This window comes from Notamacropus eugenii, chromosome 3 (genome assembly GCF_028372415.1).
Source record: "Notamacropus eugenii isolate mMacEug1 chromosome 3, mMacEug1.pri_v2, whole genome shotgun sequence".
NCBI lineage: Eukaryota > Metazoa > Chordata > Mammalia > Diprotodontia > Macropodidae > Notamacropus > Notamacropus eugenii.
The window spans coordinates 170141267-170161543 of NC_092874.1; the positions used below are offsets into that span (position 1 = coordinate 170141267).

General features: G+C 33.6%; 1 protein-coding gene across 9 annotated transcripts in view; it reads left to right on the forward strand.

Annotated features, from left to right (window-relative positions):
* The window catches only part of UPF2 (UPF2 regulator of nonsense mediated mRNA decay), a 196899-nt gene that overhangs the window by 81709 nt on the left and 94913 nt on the right, over nt 1–20277 (forward strand). For all 9 annotated transcript variants that reach the window (XM_072653327.1, XM_072653331.1, XM_072653326.1 and 6 more), the window contains 6 exons: nt 785–1060; nt 3292–3475; nt 10516–10655; nt 13263–13367; nt 13692–13790; nt 15944–16111. In XM_072653327.1, coding sequence (XP_072509428.1) covers nt 785–1060; nt 3292–3475; nt 10516–10655; nt 13263–13367; nt 13692–13790; nt 15944–16111 — 972 coding nt within the window. The remainder of the gene's footprint in view (nt 1–784; nt 1061–3291; nt 3476–10515; nt 10656–13262; nt 13368–13691; nt 13791–15943; nt 16112–20277) is intronic.

Here is a 20277-nt window from a genome sequence, read left to right on the forward strand (position 1 = left end):
ATCAACTGCTTTCTCTTTGTCATTGCTGTTTTCATTAGCATGTTTCTGCTGTATGGATTCCTTAGTCTTGATCTCTGATGTAGAATTATTCTTTTTTTCCAGGTTCGGTGTTTATGTCTTTTATCAGTTTAAGCTTACTAATACCATTGTGAGGCAACACAGTGTAATAGGCTTGAAATGAGGAAGACTTAGGGTCATCTCCAGACTTTGACAGTATAGCTCTGTATTTACTTACTTGCTCTGAGTCTCAGGCCGTTCTTTTAAGAAATTATGTTTTATAAAGAGGTTAGGAACTGCATTAGTGGAAGAAGAAAATCAAAGGTTCACAGCATAAAAACATTCTCTTAACTTTTAGGTTTTCCACTTAAAGGTTTACAGTATTGCTGAATGTTTTCAGGAATTTTTTTTTTAACATTTTCCTTACAATCCAAGTTCCTTTGGATTACAGAAAAGCTTTATAGAGTAATTAGGAGAAAGGATGCATTTTAAAATTTCTAGAAATTACGAATAAATTTAATGGTGCTTGGATGCTAAAACCTATTTTGTGCTCTTATACTTGTACTAATTTAAACAGTGCCAGATAATTGTAATTGCAGTTTCCTCGAAAATAATTTATGCCCCAAAGTGAACAAACTCAAGTGTGGGTGGAATAAGAAAATCTTTTCCCTTTTTTGGTCTCTGCCAGTAATTCAGCTTTTTGAATGGATATATGAAATTCCACCTGTTTACAAACACATACTATATATCTTAGATATTAAAAAGTTTTCTGCTTTTGTTTTTTAAGGTAAACCAACCTAAGTTTAACCAGAGACGGATCAGCAGTGCCAAGTTCTTGGGGGAGCTTTATAATTATCGAATGGTGGAATCAGCAGTTATTTTTAGAACTCTCTATTCTTTTACATCATTTGGTGTTAATCCTGATGGTACTCCAAGTCCACTAGACCCTCCTGAACATCTCTTCAGAATTAGGCTAGTATGCACTATTCTGGATACCTGTGGTCAGTACTTTGACAGAGGCTCCAGCAAACGAAAGCTTGATTGTTTCCTCGTTTATTTTCAGGTAGACATTAGATAAAATACTGATTTTATATATCATTGAATATATTGCTACTCTTCAGCTTGTGTTAAATGATTGACTTTTTAGTATTCACAATAACTTTTGTTATTTTAAACTCAGTTATATTGTCCAATGCAGAAAAGCATCTTGATTTTTCCTCCATTTTTGCTGTTATCTTCACAATCTGTATGGATATACAAATATATGCAAATAGTTTATTTGTAGCCTTATCTATAATTTATTAGAATTTCCATTATAATATCACTTAAGTGATGAAATTTTTCCTTTGGTTTCTACAGACATTTTTTATGATGTGTATTGATAGTTGCTGTAATTCCAATTTTATTTTAGAATAGATCTAGAATTATCTTTGACAAGATAGTTATTCTAAAAATATAAATGTGGTTATTTTTAGAAGTAATTGGTTGTAACTCAAAACTTTTTGTCTTCACAATATAAGCTTGTGGACTAGAGCAAATAAATTGTAAATGAGCAGGCAGAAAGGTTAAATGCTTTCAATTTTTATATTTGTATGTATGTAGTCCCCAACTTAGAAATAGTTGGTGTTTCAAAGGGTGCTTTGGCTTTTTTGACAGTTACTTAGAAATGAATGTTATAAGTGTTAGGAGCCCAGGCCAGTTCATAAGTTCATTTAACCCATAATATATGACTAATGTTTAGTACTATATCTATCCACTATTCCATTCATTCATTTGGTGAGTATGTTCTAGTTGAGGATGACAAGAATATATATCTCTAGCCCCAAAGCAAGAACATGAAGGTATTTTTGGTACTGGTAATTAATTTACTCTGTGTAAAAGAGGATATTTCTAGGTCATTCACTACCTAAGTTTTATGAAGAAAGCACATTTGGGGGATGAGACTTTATCTTTTTTTTACTTATATATTTATTTTCAGGATTAATTTTTAAAAATTTTGAGTTCCAAATTCTTTCCATCCCTCCTTTACCTCCCTCATCCATAGAGAAAGCAAGTAATACAATATCAGTTATGCATGTGAAGTCATGCAAAACATTTGTCTATTAGCCATGTTGCAAAAAAAAAAAAAGGAAAAAAGACAAGAAAAACTTTTTAAAAAGTGAAAAAAGTATGCTTCACTTTGTACTCAGAGTTCATCAGTTCTCTCTCTGGAGGTTGATAGTTTTTTTTTTCCTTGGGTCCTTTGAAATTGTTATGAATCATTGTCTTGATTAGAGTAGCTAAGTCTTTCATAGTTGGTCATTGTTACAATATTGCTGTTACTGTATACAGTGTATTTCTTGGTTCTTCTCACTTCTCTTTGTATCAATTTATATACATCTTCCCAGGTCTTCCTAAAATCATCCTACTCGCGATTTCTTATAGCACAGTAGTTTTCCATCACAGTCGTATAACACAACTTGGTTAGCCATTCTACAATTGATGGGTATCAAATGGGAACTTCTTCAATACTTTATTTGTATGTCAGGACCAATTTTATTATTAGAAAGTTAAAATACTTCTGTGTTACAATGTAGATTTCAGTTCTGGAACAATAAACTACTTCAACTACTAATATAATGGAGAAAAAATCTTTTAGCAATGTAATTCACATTTGTATTCAGAAATTGATACTTCAGGCCTAGGAAAGAGAAGATAATCTCTCTTCTGAGCAAGAAAGACAGATAAATCTTTAAAAGTTGCTGAAATTAAAGACAGAATCAGTAGCAGAGAGAGAAGGATCCAGGAGAAGTGAAATAAATGAATAACTTTGGAGAGCTAGACCAGAGATGACAGCTCTTTGTGCATTCCTTGAAAATCAGGCTGTAGGATTGTGATCTGGTTGATGAAAGGGAGTGGACATCTCAGAGAATTTTGACCTTTTGAGTGCCTGTGATATTGCTGTGCTCTCAGACTTTTCTTTGCTTTTTTGGAAATGTTTGAATATTTAAAAATTCTGATCCTTCATCCACATTTCAAATGTTATATCTTTTAATTGAATTTTTCAAAATCAGAACATCATATGCAAAAAAAGCTTCTATTACATAGGCTGTAATTTTTAATCTGATTACTGTACTAAATTTTTAAAAATACTTTAAACTAGACATTTTTTTTGTTTCATAGTATTGAAAAATAGACTAGAGACTCGTGGTATACATTTTGTTTTTTTTTACTTTTAGTTGTTATCATGTATTGTATTTATACTTAAATTTTGCTACCAATTTCTCATAGTCAAATATTCTTATTTATTATCAGCGATATGTTTGGTGGAAGAAAAATTTAGAGGTTTGGACAAAAGACCATCCTTTTCCTATTGACATAGACTATATGATCAGTGATACATTGGAACTGTTAAGACCAAAGATCAAACTTTGTAATTCTCTGGAAGAGTCCATCAGGCAAGTACAAGACTTGGAACGAGAATTCTTAATAAAACTAGGTAAGCAAGTTGGGGGGAAAGTGATTCTTGGCAGTTGCCTGTTTTGTTTAATAGTATCAATTATAGTTTTACATTCATTGTGTTTTATATACCTGGTCCTGAGTTATATAATAGTATTAGGTCTACCTTCTTGGCATACCACTCATTTCACTTAATACCAGTTTAGAAGAACGTAGCCTTGAGGGATTCATACAAAATGTTGGTAAAGGAAAAACATTTTAAAATTGTAAACATTGCATGTTTTTGGCTGTTAATTTAAGATTTAAGTCTTTTCTTTGTATTTCAGATGCATATGTATATTATTTAATTTTATTGGCAGTCATGTTAAATGTCTTTCCTAAGTCTTAAAACAAAATTTTATTTATTAGCAACACTGTAGCATATTGGATAGAGAGTTGGCCTTGAGATCATCAAGGTAACCTAGGTTTTTATCCCACCTCTGAGACATACCAGCTGTTACCCTGGGCAAATAACTTGTCAGTGCCCCTAGACAGTCTTTTAAGAATGCAAGTTGAAAAGTATTTACCAGTCAACCTTGGTAGAGAGAATTTGTTCTTCATCTCCTCAGTGAAAGCACAGGTGCTATGCTGTTTTCTCCTCCCATATTCCCCAATACTATACATGTTATTAGTATCATTCCTCGGAGAGCTAAGTATTCTTTTGAACAGTTCGCATACTTTGGCAGAATGTTCCTTGCTATCCATTTATTGTGGAATTTTTGTATTACCAATAGGAATATAGGAGATGTGAACTGCTTTTGTTTTGTGATGCATTTATTAGATAGATCTGTTTTCTAGGATTGTGGCTGAGCAACTTGTTTGTGAATTCTACAAGACTGGTTCATCTAGAAGTAGTAAAATTAATTTATATGTGTTGTTTAGTTTTTTGGATAAAGAGAAATTAAATATAGGCCCTGGAATGTTAAAATTCTCAGAGAGAATGAAACCTATTCCATTTCCATCATTTAACAGTGTTTTATTTCTTGTTATCATTCCCTATGGAAAAAGACCTAGGTCATAGTATGGTGGCCGCTTAAACCTGCTGGATTAGAACCATTGAGTATCAGAATATAGGTTGATATTGCTCAAATTCTGACACAGGCCTACTGAGTTTCAGTCCCTGCCCAGTGTCAGAATCTTTTTGTTTTGGTAGTGGAAAGGACACCTTGCTGAGAGATTCATCCTCTAAGTCATTTGGTATTCTTTATTGCTTAGGGAGAAGTCCCTTAAAATTTGCTTTTCATGGTGAAGACACTAATTTTTATTCTCTGAAGCTGCTCTTGCATGTCCTTGTTATAGTAAGCCCTATTTCCTTATAGAGAAGTCCTGATTCCATTGTGTCTGGTATTGAGCAAAAATATTTCTTTTTCAAGGTACTACTGACTGGGCAAGTATTAAATTTCTTTCTGTTTACAAGTTCACAAAGACTTCTATATGATAATTCTATTCTTTTTAAAGTCACTTTCCAGTTGTCTATTTCCTTTTCTTTGATAAGTTGTCAAATGCTTATTTTTATAAGTTCTAAAAAGAATTCTTAAACCAAACAATTGCAGTAATAATACTGTTCTTAAAATTCACGCTTATATGATTTACAGTAGATAAATGTTTATGCATAATTTTTTATACAGATAGAGAAGTTAATTCTTTTTTCACTCAATTTGCTTAGGGTGAAAAAATTTGCCTTTATTCCTCTTAATGACAAGTATTTATTGTGTACCACATTGTTTACTTTTCATCTCTATACAATTTCAATAAGTATTAAGCACCTACTGTCCACCAGGCTAGGTGCCTGGGAATGCAGAAATGAAGATAAAAGTCCATGAACTCAAGATTTATAGTTACTTCGGGTGGACTAAAGAGGGAGTGTATATGTGTGTGTGTGTGTGTGTGTGTATATATATATGTATATATGCAAATATTAATACGAAGAAGAAAGATAAAAGCAATTCTTTTAAACTTTTTTTCTTTATCTCTCTTTTACAAAGTTGGTCCAGAAAGATTTTATATACTCATACATACACATATATACACACATACATATAGATATATGTGTAGTATGTATATGTATGCAGAGGCCAAAAATTGTAGCATTAGGTTGAGGACTAGTATTTGCTGGAACATCTGACATTATAAAGGGTTGTAGAGTGAAATGAGGATGAAAAGGTAGGTTGAAGCCCAGTCATGAAGGGCCTAAAATTTCAAGCTAAGGAGTTTGTATTTCATCCTGTAGGCAAGGGGGAGAGACTGAAGGTTTTTGATCTGGGGGAGTAGTATGTTCAGACACTGTGTATTAGGAAGATTATTATGGCATCTGTGTGAAGGATGGGTTGGAGAAGGGAGAGACTGGAGGCAGGAAGAGCAGTTAGGATGATGTTGCAATAGTCCAGGCAACAGGTAATAAGGGCCTGAACTAGGGTGGTGGCAGTATGAGAGGAGAGTAGTATATTAAATAAAATAGGGTAGCACTAAACCTTCTTTGTTTGTACATCCTCTCCTGCCATCTTGTTTGTGCTTTTAAAATATTTCATTGACTTTTTTTTAATATCACTATCACTGTTTATGAAGACCTCCCCTTAGCTTTCCACTCCCCTCCCCCCTAAAAAAAAGCCCTCCCTTGTAACAGATAAGTACAGTGAAGGAAAATAAATTCTTGCAATGTCTTTGTCTGAAAAATATATTTTGCATGCACCTCTACATCCATCCCACCCTGCACATGCCCCATCTCATCTGGTTTTAGAACCTAAGCAGGGTCAGGTTAATACTTGGATAGGAGACCTAGAAATACCAGATACTGTAGGCTTGAGGCAGCTGTATGGCTCGATAGAGGGAGCCATAGTCCTGGAATCAGAAGAGTTCAAATTTGGCCTCAGACACTTAATAACTGTGTGACCTTGGCTAAGTCACTTAACCTCTGTTTGTCTTAATCCACTGGAGAAGGAAATGGTAAACTATGCCATTACCTTTGTCAAGAAAACCCCATGGTTCATGGATAATCATGAAGAGTTGGAAATGACTGAGCGACTGAAGAAAAAGTTCATCATTTTTGTTCCAATTGTCAGGAAGTGTGATTTGCATTGATCAGTGTTCTTAAATCTTTTGTAGTTGTTTCCCTTTATGTTGTAGTCATGACCAGTGTCCCAAAAATTATAGTTCAGTTTAAAATTTTAACAGGTTGAAACTGCATTAATATCTTATAGAAATTGTTCTTGTTTTTGTTTTCTCATGTTTCTCTGAATCCTTCTAGTTCATCACACACACACACACACACACACACACACACACACTCACACTCTTATTCACTCATACATATACACACATATCTGTTTAGCCATTCCCCAGTTGATGGGTACTCACTTTGTTTCCAGTTCTTTGCTGCAATAACAAGTGCTTCCATAAAATGTATTTGTAGATATAGATCCTTTTCCCTCTCTGAATTTTTTGAGAATGTGTGTCTAATAGTGGTATCACGACTCAAAGGATATGCCCAGTTTATCAATTTTTAGGGAGGGGGGATATAGTTCCTAATAACTTTCTGCAGTGGTTAGACCACTTGACAGTTCCACCAAGTGTATTAATTTTCCTGTTCTCCCCTTGTCATTTTCCTTTTTCATCTTTACCAGTTTGATGAGAATGAAGTGGAACCTTAGGGTTGTTTTAATTTGCATTACTCTTACTTGTGATTTGTAGCATTTTTTTGGTTGTTAATAGTTTGCGTTTATTCTTTTAAATACTGCCTGCTTATGTCTGTTTTTTACATTTACCTCTTGGTAAATCTTAATCTATAAATCTTAAACTTCATCAGAGAGATTGCTTGCAAAGATTTTCCCCCCTACCTCCCAATTACTTATTTTCCTTCTTGTTTATGTTTTTTCTATTTTATCTGATGAAAATTGTTTTATACTTTTTATGATCAGCTTTATCCCTTGTTTGGTCAGGAATTCTTCCCCTTCTCCCTAGTTGTGAAAAGATATCCTTTTCTTTTCTGTTACCTATTTATGATAATGGAAACCTTAAAGAAGAGCCCTGTGCATATGATGCATCTTATGTAACTATCTGTTTCATAGAGGCCCATGAAGACTTTGTAAATGATTAACTTAAAGGTAAATGATTAACTTAAAGCCCAAAAGGGAGCATTTCTGCTTGATATTGCCTAGGATTTGTTTAGGATTTTTATGAAAATGGGACTGAATGCAAACCAAAACCTAATTGAATATATTTTTTCCCTTTATCACTTATGTTTTAATAATGTATCAGTTTTTGTGAGTAAAGATAACATTTTTTTCCCCAGTGGAAAGTAGACTTAGGATAAGTGCTTTGCTGGCATTTCTTTCCTTCTTTTACTTTAAAAGCAGTTTTTTAGAAGTTTTGATACTTAAAATGACCATAGTCATTTCCGTCCAATCTTCCCTTTATTGAGCCTTTATTTGAAAAAAACAAACAAACTAATATACAGGATCAACTCATACATGTACCATTTAACACAGCATACACAACATTTAAACTCTTACTGAAATGAAAGATGTGTTCCATCAGAGTTTGGCTGCCTCAAAGTACTTCCTGATTAATATTTAGTATAATATTAGCTATGGAATAGTCCTTTTTGATTGCTCTAGACAAGACAACCGTCTTTGAAAGGTAGAAAGTTGAAGCATGGAGAAATTACAAAACTTGCTAAAGGTCAAAAGAACCAGCAGCCTTATACCCACTCTGTTAACTTGTCCTTGCTTCTACATGCCCAAATATGCCCAATTCTTAACATGTGGTATCCTTGTTTTTCTTATCCAGCTTTCAGTGTTATCTCCCGAGGTGTTTAGTGTGTTAAGAGCATCAGAGACTTTTTTCTAGTTACTGTATGACTTATGACAAGTAAATTAAGATTCTGTCTTTAAAATGGGTATAACAATTCTTCAGTTATCTTGTTAGGATATTTTAATACTCAAATTGAAATAGTGTATATGAAGACTTTTAAAAGTCATAGAACTATGATTATAGTCTTATCACTGTTTTCTTTCATCTTTAAACATTTTCTGTTTTAAATTGTCAATTTTAAATATGTAATTTAATAAATTGTTAAATTTTCCTGTGAAAATAATGTTTAGAGAAAAGTCATAATGAATTTGAGGTAGTAAAAAAATTTTTCAGTAGATTCTAGATAATGATGGAAATAATTTTGCCTTATACAGTATTTGTTGCAGTAATTTCTACAAACAGTATTGAGCTTAAATGAGGAATGGTAGGTGGGAGAGAATAATGGGCCAGAAGTCTGATGTTGAATTGTTCTCACTGATTCTCATTGGACCTTTGAGCCTCTTTAGACTTTAATTTCCTTCATTCAGAAGACTGAATTATATAATCCCTAAGATTGCTTCTATTAATAAATATTATCTAGTATTAGGGTTCAGTACTATGCAAGATACTCTCTAGGGATACAGAAGTATTGTACAAGACAAGGTCTCTGCCCCAAAGTTACTGTTAGGGGATATGAGTTTAGTGGCCTAAAGTTTAGTTAGAGTCAGTGAGCTTAATGGTCATGAATTAGAGAAATACACAAGAAAGTGTCAATTTTGTGGCACATGCTTCATGACCCATGAATTCAGTGGGAGGAAGAGCAGTGGTTGTTAGTGCAGTCAGGCACATCTTTATGGCCAAAATGGAATTGAGGTGGGTTGCAGAGAATTAATGAGGCAGGACTGTGTTGAAAGTAAAGAAAAAGATCAGTACAAGTGAAGGTGCAGAAGCAGCAAGGACCTTAGGAACAGTGATGACAGGACAGGGAAGAGATTGACATGAGAAGAGAATATGCTTGACAAATACAGACAGTTGGAAAGGTAGGGTGAGAGGGTAACGTGAAGGCCTTTGGAAGCCAGGTAGAAGATTTAAGATTTAATGAGATAAAAATCAGATAATGATTCAAGGTTTTTGAGCAAGAATTTAAAGGAAATTAATTGGGCAGTGGTAGATAGAAGAAGGTGGATTGGATGTAGGAAAAACTGGACTCATGTTGACTTTGGTAGGATTTTTTTAATTATTAAAGGAGAGAGAGAGAGTGTGTGTGTGTGCGTGTGTGCGTGTGTGTGGTGTGTGTGTGTGTGTGTGTGTGTGTGTGTGTCTGTGTGTGTGTGTCTGTGTGTGTGTGTGTGTGTGTGTGTGTGTGTGTGTATCATGAGCAAAACGTGTGGCCTTTCTTCTTCTCTGGAATCTCAGTTTTACCACCACCAACTATTCACATTAATATAGTACTTTAAGGTTGAATTTACTAGCTAACCACAGGATCTGTTAGTGATTCCTAATGTTGTGTCTGGGGCTTCTGGGAATCTTAAAAAAAATGTCACTTGTTAGGAAATGATCTTAAATGATTCACACCTGCAGCTTAGCTTCTCTGGCTTTCCTGCCTATGTTAGCTTTCTCCTCCCTTGCTTCTCTAACCTTTGGTGAGAGCTCTGATTTCATTAATATGGGAGCTTTTGGTAAGGAACTCTCCCTTCCAGTACATATCAGCACCTTTTCTGGAACCTCAAGTTTTAGACAGCATTGAGAGATTGAATGACTTGTCCAGAATGACATAGGCAGCGTGTGACAGAAGTGGGGATAGAATTCATGTCTTCCTCTTTCCTAGGCCAGCTCTAAATCTGTGAATCTGCTCTGCCTTCATACCTTTGTTCATGCAGTACTGAAATTCAGCATTTTAGTCACAGTATTTCAAGCTATTTAGTAAAGACTTACAGGATATTTCCTTTTCCATGGCAGTTTGGAGGAGACATAAGAATTTTGTGTTTATCTTAGGAACTTCAATTTTTGAAGTATTCTTATTGATGAAAAAATTTTCCCTCTATATTCTTCAGAGTGTGCCTTTCATAATATGAAATTCTCTATTTGTCCTTTGGAGGAAGCCTGACTTCTGTACTTGACTCACAACTGATTTTCTGTAACATTTTTAGCAAAACATTTATTAAACAATTCTTTTAATATATATATTCTTGGTTGAAAGTACTTCGTGAAAATGATCTCATTCTATGTGTGTTTTGTTGCTTTAATTTTAAGGCCTTATGAATGACAAAGATTCAAAAGATTCCATGACAGAAGGAGAGAACCTTGAAGAAGATGAAGAAGAGGAAGAAGGAGGAGCTGAGACAGAAGAACAATCTGGAAATGAAAGTGAAGTAAATGAACCTGAGGAAGAGGTGATAACATTTTTATTTATAGCCAAGTTTGTAAAAGATACATTTGTTGAAGTGTAGTCTATATAAAGCAAGCCTATTTCCAAGATGACAACAGTTTGTTGTATCTCCCATACTTTCTGTCCTTTGAAAGTTAGTCCATATTCCCTTTATAGAGATAAATTGATGAAAAGTATTATTGATGAGGCCCTTTCAATTTTAAAGAAAAAAATAGCATTCATATCTTTCATGCTGTTTTATTATAAACCTATCCCTTTACAATACCCTTTATATATTGTATCATTTATGCCAGCTGTGAATCTGATCCTAATTATCTTGCTATTATTTTAGGCCTAATAGCATTTGAAATCTGAAGTTCATTTATGCTCTAATAATTATAGACCTCTTCTTTTGCAAGGAAATTTTTTCCTTTTGCTAGAAAATGGTCAGTAGTAAACAAATTACAAGTCCATCATAGTAAAACAGACTTGGCTACCCAAGACCCATTACATTCTTCTGCAGTTAATTGATAGAGGCTTTACCAGCTATGCTTATGCTTGTGTAAGATAATGTAAAACTTCTGCATGATTTGAAGCATGCCTTTAATGTGGTGCTTTATAATTAAAAGGAGTGATTATAGAAAAACAGCGTATACAATGGCACAGTCTGATAGGATTTTCATGAACCTTTATTTGTAACATGTGTAGATGACATTTTAGGACTTTATCTCATTTTTGACTTTTTATGCCTCTAAGTATTACTTTGAGTTAAAGCAAATTAGCCAGTAAAAAATTATAGCTGTGCAAAATGCTTCTGTAATTGGTAGCATAATAGATGGGCATCTTGCTGCTTTGTTTTTATGTAGAGATGTTTTGCATTCCTACACTATTTCTTCTGCCCTCTAAAATGCATGTACATAAATTCATAATTTTGAGAGTTACTTAGTATTTAGCTATTACTTTATTTTAAGGATGCAACTTGAATATTTACCACAAAAATTTGTACTAACATAGAACATTTTTTTCTGGATAAGTAAAATATATGTATAAATTTGTGAGAGCTTTGGCACTAAAGAGGAAAACAGAGAAAGAGTGCTGGATCTTCCTCATCTACTAACCAATTATGACCACCTTCCCAATGAACCACAGAAGATAATATAAAGAGAGGAGAAGGAAGTTGTAAAATAGGAAGAACTATGAATAGTAATCTAGAACAATTTTCACTTGCTCAGAAGTGTGCTCAAATACAAATCCTTCACCCAAAAAAGAATTTTCTTCATCATATGCTGCCTTTAGGTCCTGAGTATGACTTTTAAAATTAATTGTTTAGAACTCATATCTATTTTGTAATATCCATATAAAAATGACCACTGAATAAGATTTCGTTTTTGGGGCAGGAGTTCTTTCCTAAGAGGAGTGTGAATAGATGTTGGGACAGTGCTGGGGGTAGGTCTGTGAACTTTTTGGACAAATATTGCATCTTCCTTTCAACATAATTGATTTAGTAATCCTTTGTATTTTTTTAATGCATTTAAAAACATTCTTAGGAATCCATAGGGTCAGACTGCTAAAGGGGGCCATGACACACACAAAAAGGGTTGTGAACCTCTGCTTTTAGCTCTCCTGCTGCAACTTTCAAAATTTTTGTTCTTGCCTCACCAATATTGTGGTGTTTTTTTTCAGATTTGTTCTTACTGCTGCATTATATTTTTATATCACATATATTTCCAAATATGTTCCTCCTCTTTCATGTAGTATGTTGACTAAATCAGACATTATGTGCAGTATTTTGGGGACTTTTTATGAATCATTTTTCAAAAGCGTATAGCAAAATATTGCACTGTAATCATTAAGTCACATATAACAAATTTGTTAGAGTTAGGTAAAATTGCTTAGTCTGCCCTTTTTCACTGTGTATGTGACATTGTATGCTTTGAATAACCCTGATGAAGTTCTTATCCTGGCCAGTACTTGTGCATATATCTAAACTAATCCATATCTGCAAATTACTTTATTTCTTTTTGAATCTTTAATGGCAAAAATTCTAAGAAAAAAATCATACTTTGATGTAATTGTTTTAAGGGGTACATTAATGTGACTTTTCTAAGCCTTTAAAAACAAAAAAAAGCAAAGACTGAGACTTCAGATAGTTACCTAGATAGTTTCAGTCTGAGAAATAATAAATTAGAACACTCAATTGATTTCTTTAGTAAAGTTGGGGAGACTTGAAAATGTTTTGCCCTTGTAATCCTGTGTAGAAATCAGCCCATTTTCAGATAAGTTTCATAGGAGAAAAAAGTGTAGGAGGTTCACAGAACTTGTTTTTTATTGAAAACAAGGAAGAGGCCCTACAAAGGATCTTTGTGCTGTTTAGATCAATGGAAGATAATGAAGTAAGTTTTCAACTACTGGTATTCAGTAAATGTTGCCAGCTAACATTGCATTACCATTGTAAGCAGTCTACATAGTAGGCTAAATGAAACTCAAGGATAATAATTGATTATTCAGAACTGTTGGAAATCAGATTTGTAAAGCATGAATAACATCAGTGTTCACTGTTGGCTCCTTACAATTGTATTCAGGTATGCCATGGTATTAACCTTAAAAAATAATTTTTAAAAAACAATTTTAGGAGGGTTCTGACAATGATGATGATGATGGAGAGGAAGAAGAGGAGGAGAATACAGATTACCTTACAGATTCCAATAAGGAAAATGAAACTGATGAAGAGAACACTGTATGTATTGCTGAGAAATTTGCCTTTGTAAATCACCATCCTTTTCATGATATTTCAGTGCTAGACATGGGAGTTCTGTGTGCATTATGATGTATAATTGTGTTCTTTCAGATTGTTTCAGAAAACGTGAACGATTGTAACTGTAATAGTCAGCTAAGCATTTCTTTATAATGCAGTTCTTTTTCCTGTAACTTTATTGAAATATATTATAAAATACCCAGTTATTCATTACCTTATTCTAGACACTGTACAAGACAAATTGAAATGATCCTCTGTTATCTAGCAGTTTACATTTGAAATTTATAATTTTATGTTTTCTCTAAGGAGGTAATGATTAAAGGAGGTGGACTTAAGCATGTCCCATGTGCAGAGGATGAAGACTTCATTCAGGCTCTGGATAAAATGGTGCTGGAAAATCTTCAGGTATTAATTTTTACTTTGTTGTTCTAAAGAATTCTAGTACAAATAAAATTATCTTATACCTAAATACCTTGAAAACATATTCATATCATTGGAGAATGGATAGTAGCATGTAGTTAAACATAAGAATGTCAGTGCCCACCTATCTTCATCGGTAGCAGACTTTATGTTCTATTCTGGTGTTATTTATGTAACACTGTTGCCCCGGTCCCAATCCAGTCATCCATTTTTCAGCAAATTAAGGGTGTGGTTGAGCAGTATATCTTCAGTGTACCAGATAGTACTTCATCAAGAATCTTTTTAGGTTTTACAGAAGACAGTTGATTTCTAGATAGACAGTGAGAATTTTGCACTGAAATAGTGATACTAATAATTAATGATAACTTGTCTCTAAGTCCCATTGTGATATAATCAAAATACATAGTTGTACATATTCATGAAATGATTTCCCCTTCTTCATTGCTGCTAAGGTCAGTTTCCTTGAAGCCTGCAGTTAAATATTACCTAACATCAAATACTTTTAATGCAAACTGCATATTCCTTTGTTAAAATAGGACTCCTCCTTTCTAAGGCATTGCATTCATGAAGTAAAAGTCTCAAATACATGACAAATTAATGCATTCTGTCAAACTGTAAGTTAGTTCAGTGAAGACATAATGGTTTTGATCTTGCTAAGGAAGGAGTGCAATTTTCTTTTTTAAAATGCATTTGTTGCTTCATGTGACTAAGATGCCATTTACTGTATTGGAAAAAAAATTTACTCTGTACTCACTTTGTGGAAAGAGTACCTGCAATGATGTGCCTATATACACACCCTTCTCTACTCCGGCTGATTATACAGAATCAGACCCATTGTAAAGAGGCTATCATTCTTTTTATGAACAAAGCCTTTTTCCTAAATTCTTGTTCAAACTTTGCCGTTTATATGCTTTTTCTTGGGTGTAAAATTGGCCCTTATTAAATTTTATTTTTATTCTGCGTATTTAAAATCTTAAAGAATATTTCCCTGGTGTTCTTGAATGCTTTTTATCTAGAATAAACAATTTTAATTGGCTTTTATTTTCAGTAGTTGACTATGACTTTTACTTAAAACTTTAACTTTAGCTACGACTTTAACATGATGAGTTTAGTTTAAAACATTATTAAATATGTTTAAAAGTCTTGAAAAATAATTTCATCTTTTAAATTAGTTATCCTTCCTTTGTACTTCCTTCCCATTTGTTATTTCTAATTAACTCTCAATTTTAAAATCTTGACTTAAAATTATAATAACTTGAACTCAAAATGGAGAAAACTTTTTGAGAACTAATGAGGGAAATAACTATTAGCTAAATTGCTGAATTTTAATGCCTTTTGGAGTTTGTGACATTTTAAGGGATTGCTTTCCTAAATTATAATAAAACAATGTTTAAAAATTGGAGTTTGTGACCTACCTTAGGTGATTGCCTGTCTGAAATTATACAAGAACATCAATAATAGCCAGTATTTATATAGTGCTTATTATGTGCCAGTGCTTTGCTGTTTTGCAGTTATATCTTATTTGATCCTTACATCAACGCTGGGAGGTAGGTGTTGTTGCTATCCTTATTTTACAGTTGAGGAAACTGAGAAAAACAGGTTAAATGGCATGTCCAGTCATATGGCTGTTGCTTGAGACTAGATTCAAATTTGGGTCTTCCTGACTCCAGGCCCAGCACCCTATCCATTACACTACCTAGCTGCCCTCAGAATAGTTTTTTTTTAATGTACAGGAAAAATGCAAAAATAATGATAATCACTCTCTATCAAGGATTTTTTGTTTCATTGTTGTTGTTACTTTTTCTAGCAGTGCATTTCACAACCTATCAGCAATTGACTAGATAGTCTTAGTGAGTAACCTGAGGTTTCAACTGCTCATTTAAGTGGCTTGCTTATCATCAGACAAGAATTAAACTTGGGTCTTCCTGCTCTAATTCCAACCCTACCCACTATGTCATTCTGTCTTTCACCCATTTGATAATTAATCTTTGCTTCAGAGGTTTCATTCATCTCTATTCCCTTCTTGTCTAAATACTTACTGAATTATTTTGTGTTTTACAAAGTAAAACTGCCCAAACTTACTTTATGAATTTAAGCATCTTAAGTATTTCCCCTTCGTTTCACTTTCTTTCCCTAAGCAACGAAGTGGTGAGTCTGTTAAAGTGCACCAGTTGGATGTCGCTATTCCACTGCACCTCAAAAGCCAGCTGAGAAAGGGCCCCCCGCTGGGTGGTGGAGAAGGAGAGACCGAGGCTGGTGACACGATGCCATTTGTCATGTTAACTAGAAAAGGCAACAAGCAGCAGGTGAGAGCTCGGGAATATCAACTGGTTAACGCTGTGTACAGGCCATGCTTTGCTGCCTTACTTAGGAGGTCTAAATTATTGCTGTAATTCCATTTTTATTTATTCAGCAGGGGAATGTCTAGGAATGTATATTTAAAAATATGTACATTTCGTATTTTCTTTTTACATTTTTTATTTTCAGCTTGAACTTTTTCCTTACTATCTGCCTACCTTCCCACCTTAGCCCCCATTGAAAAACAGTAAAAATCCAACTTTTCCTACCTTCTCCTTTTACTACTTTGCCATTGCCTGCATTAGTTATGTTAAAAAAGTATGTTTCTACTCCTCAGTTTCTACTCCGAATCCATTATCTCTCTGTCTAGATGTTGACTAGCTTGTTTCATCATAAGTTCTCTGGAATTGCTGTTGGACCTTGTATTGATCAGAGTTCCTAAGTCTTGCAAAGTTGTTTGCCTTTTCAGTATTGTAATTTTTATATACATTGTTCTCCTGAGTCTAGTCACTTCACTTTACATCAATTCATGTCTTCCTAGGTTTCTCTGAAAGGATCCCCTTTATTTTTTTTTATTACACAATAGTATTCCATCGCACTCGTATATGATAACTTGTTCCTTCTTCCTCCAGCTTATGGGCACCCCCTCAGCTTCCAATTCTTTGCCACCATAAAAGGGGCTTCTGTAAATATTTTTATGTATTTTAGTCTTTTTTTTTGTCTCTGGGGTATAAATCTATCAGTGGTATTGGCAAGTTTAATAACTTCGAGCATAGGTGTAAGTTGCTTTCCAACATGACTGGATCAGTTCACAGCTCCACCAACAGCATGTTAAATGTATGTTTTCCTATAACCCTTTCAGTATTTGCATTTTCCTTGTTTGTCATCTTTGCCAATCTGATGACAGATGTGGTGGTGCTACCTCTTGAGTTGTTTTGATTTGCATTTCTTTAGTTAATAATGATTTTGAGCAATTTTGGGGGGAGGGTATGACTTGATAGTGTGGACTTCTTCCTCTGGAAACTGCCTTTTGATCTCCTTTGACCATTTATCTATTGAGAAGTGGCAGTTATTCTAAATTTGAATGTTTCCTATGTATCTTAGAAATGAGACCTTTATCAGAGAAACCTGGAGAAAGAATTCCCCCCTCACCCCCGGTTTCCTGCTTCTCCTAATTTTAGCTGCATTGATTTTGTTTATACACAACCTTTTTAAATTTTATGTTACTAGAATTGTCCATTTTGCCTTCTGTGAACCTCTCTCCATTTTTGGTCATGATCTCTTCCCTTATCCATAGATATTGCAGGTAATTTCTTCCATCCTCTTCTAGTTTGTCTTTGATGTCACCCTTTATGTCTCAATCATGAAACCATTTGGAGCTTGTCTTGGCATGACAAGTGTGAAATGTGTGAAATGTTGATCTATGCCTTGTTTTGGCTAGTCTACTTTCCATTTTTGTCAGATTGTGAGTTCTTGCCCCAATAGCTGGTATCTTCGGGTTTATTAACTACTAGGTTACTGTGCTCATTTGCTTTTTTTCTTGTTCTTAATCTATTTTGTTGATCAAGATCTACTTGTTACAAATTGTTTTGATAATTATGACACTGTGGTATAGTTTGAAATCTGGCATTGCAATGTCCCTTTCTTCTCACTTTTTTTTTTTTAATTCCCTTGATAATTGACTTTTTGTTCCTCTGGATAACCTTTATCATTTTTTCTAGCTTTACAAAGTAGTCCTTTGGTAGTTTGATTGGTATTTCACTGAATAAGTAAACTAATTTGGATAGTATTGTTGTTTTTTGGTTTTTGGGTTTTTTTGGCTTGTCTTGTCTTACCTGTCAACACTTAATGTTTCCCTAATCATTTAGATATCTTAATGTGGGTAAAGAATATTTTGTGATGGTGTTCACGTAGTTCCTGTATGCATGTGTCCTGGCAGGTGCAAGTATTTAATGTTGCCTATAATTGTTTTAAATCTCTTTTTGTTGACTTTTGTTGGTAATATATAGAAATGCTGATGATTTGTGAGTTTATTTTATTTCTTGCAACTTTTCTGAAGTTGTTGTTCTGATTAGTTTTTTTAGTTCTGTAAGTAAGCCATCATGTCATCTACAAAAGTATGATTTTTTTTTCCTTCTTTGCCTAGTTTTATTATTTGAGTTTCTTTTTCTTATCTTATGCTCTGGCTAGCGTTACTAACACTTTACTGAATAATAATAATAATGGTGGTGAACATCTTTGCTTTATCTCTAATCTTATTTGAATCTTATTACTTTATCTCATTAGATAATAATAGCTTTTGGTTTTAGATAGATTCTAATGGTCATATTAAGGAAACTTAATATGCTTTGTAATTTTTTTAACCAGAATGGGTGTCATATTTTGCCAAAAGTCTTCTCTGAATCTATTGATATAGTCATATAGTTTTTGTTTTTGTTTTGGATACGGTCAGTTGTACTTATAGTTTTCCTAATACTATCCAACCAGTCATGTGTTTCCAGTATAAATTCAGCTTAGTCATAGTGTATAATTTTATATGTTGCTGTAGTTTCTTTGCTAATATTTTATTTAAATTTTTTTCATCAGTATTAATTAAGAATACTGATCACTTTTTGCATGAGTTCACTTTTGAAAATGTTGAGTTTAAGGATTTCTACAGAACTTCCAGTTTGAGATGTCCAATAAGCAGTTAGAGATGCAAGATTGGAAATCAGCAAAGAAGTTAGGGTTGGATAAGTAGATATGAGAATCTCTAGCCTAGAGATGACAATTAAATCTGTAAGAAGTTGATGAGATGACTAAACAGAATTATTAGAGAATGAAAGGAGAAAAGGTTCTAGGACAGAGCCCTATGGAACACCCATAGTTAGTAGGCATGACTTGGATGAAGATTAGTGAAGGAGACTGAGAGACGGAGCAGTTAGTTATGTTGAAGGAGAGCCAGGAGAGAGTATATCATCATAAATCCTAGAGAAAATAATATCAAGGAGAAGATGGCTATTAAAAGTGCTGCAGAGTGGTCAGGGAAGGATGACAGTTGAGAAGAGGCCATTAGATTTAGCAATTAAGAGTCCTAGTAATTTTAGAGAGATCAGTTTCAGTTGAGTAGTGAGTTTGGAAGCCAGACTATATAGAGAGGTAAAGGGAGAATGAGGGGGAAAGAGGTGGCAGCACCTATTGTGGATGGCCCTGTTGCTGCAAAAATGTAATATTTGACACATCTGCTCATGTGTACTCAGGTGGTAGTTGAAAAAACATTTTGGTAGTGGAGTAAATGGAAAACATACCTACTTGGAAAAAATTATGGGTTTTAAAACTGTTCCAGATTATTAATCCTAAATTCTGAATTTGTTTTATTCTTGTTAGTAGGCTTATTATACATGTTATTTTTGATTCAGAAGGAATAGATTGTAGTGTATATATATGTTTAAGGGATTTATTTCTATAAATTAAAACATGAAAATATATCCAAGATTATCCAGAGCAATTGTTATTCACCTGTAAATGAGAATTCATTAAGATAACTGGAATATAAAATGTTTTTAACCTTACAGTTTTCTTGGAGATTTTGGAAAATATTGAGTTGTAAGAGTATTATGTGAAGAAAAATGACCAGCATTTTGTGGTCTGAAAAATAAAGTGTATCTTGTTCGGATTTTTTAAAAATACTTTATTTGCTTTTGGGAGTTGGTTCTTCTGGCAAAGATTCTTTGGTTTTTCTAGAAATGTGAAATGTGTTGCCTTATAGGAATCTTTGATTCTTGAGTTAGTGAAAGGCTCCTTTGTCTGCAATTTGTGTTCAGAAATAACTTTCTTCTGGTCATTTGTAAAAGGAAAATAAACACTGAGGGAGAGATGGTGTTGAAAATAAAATAATTGCTTTTTATATTTTTCATATACCTGTATCCAGGTTGGACACTAAATTATGAAATGAAGAAAAAATATTATGTTCTTGAACAGAAACATAATGTTGTAATGTTGAATATCTAAGAAATTTACTTTTTAGTAAATTTATTCATTTTTATCTCAAAAAGATGCATAGTATATTTATCATTTTAGGTCAACTTTATAGTGGGTCATCCCTTTTTAGATAATGACTGGACAAGGTCTATCCAGTGTGACTATTTGTCTCTCTGTTTAGCTTCCATACTTGTTTGCCAACAAAAACTTAAAA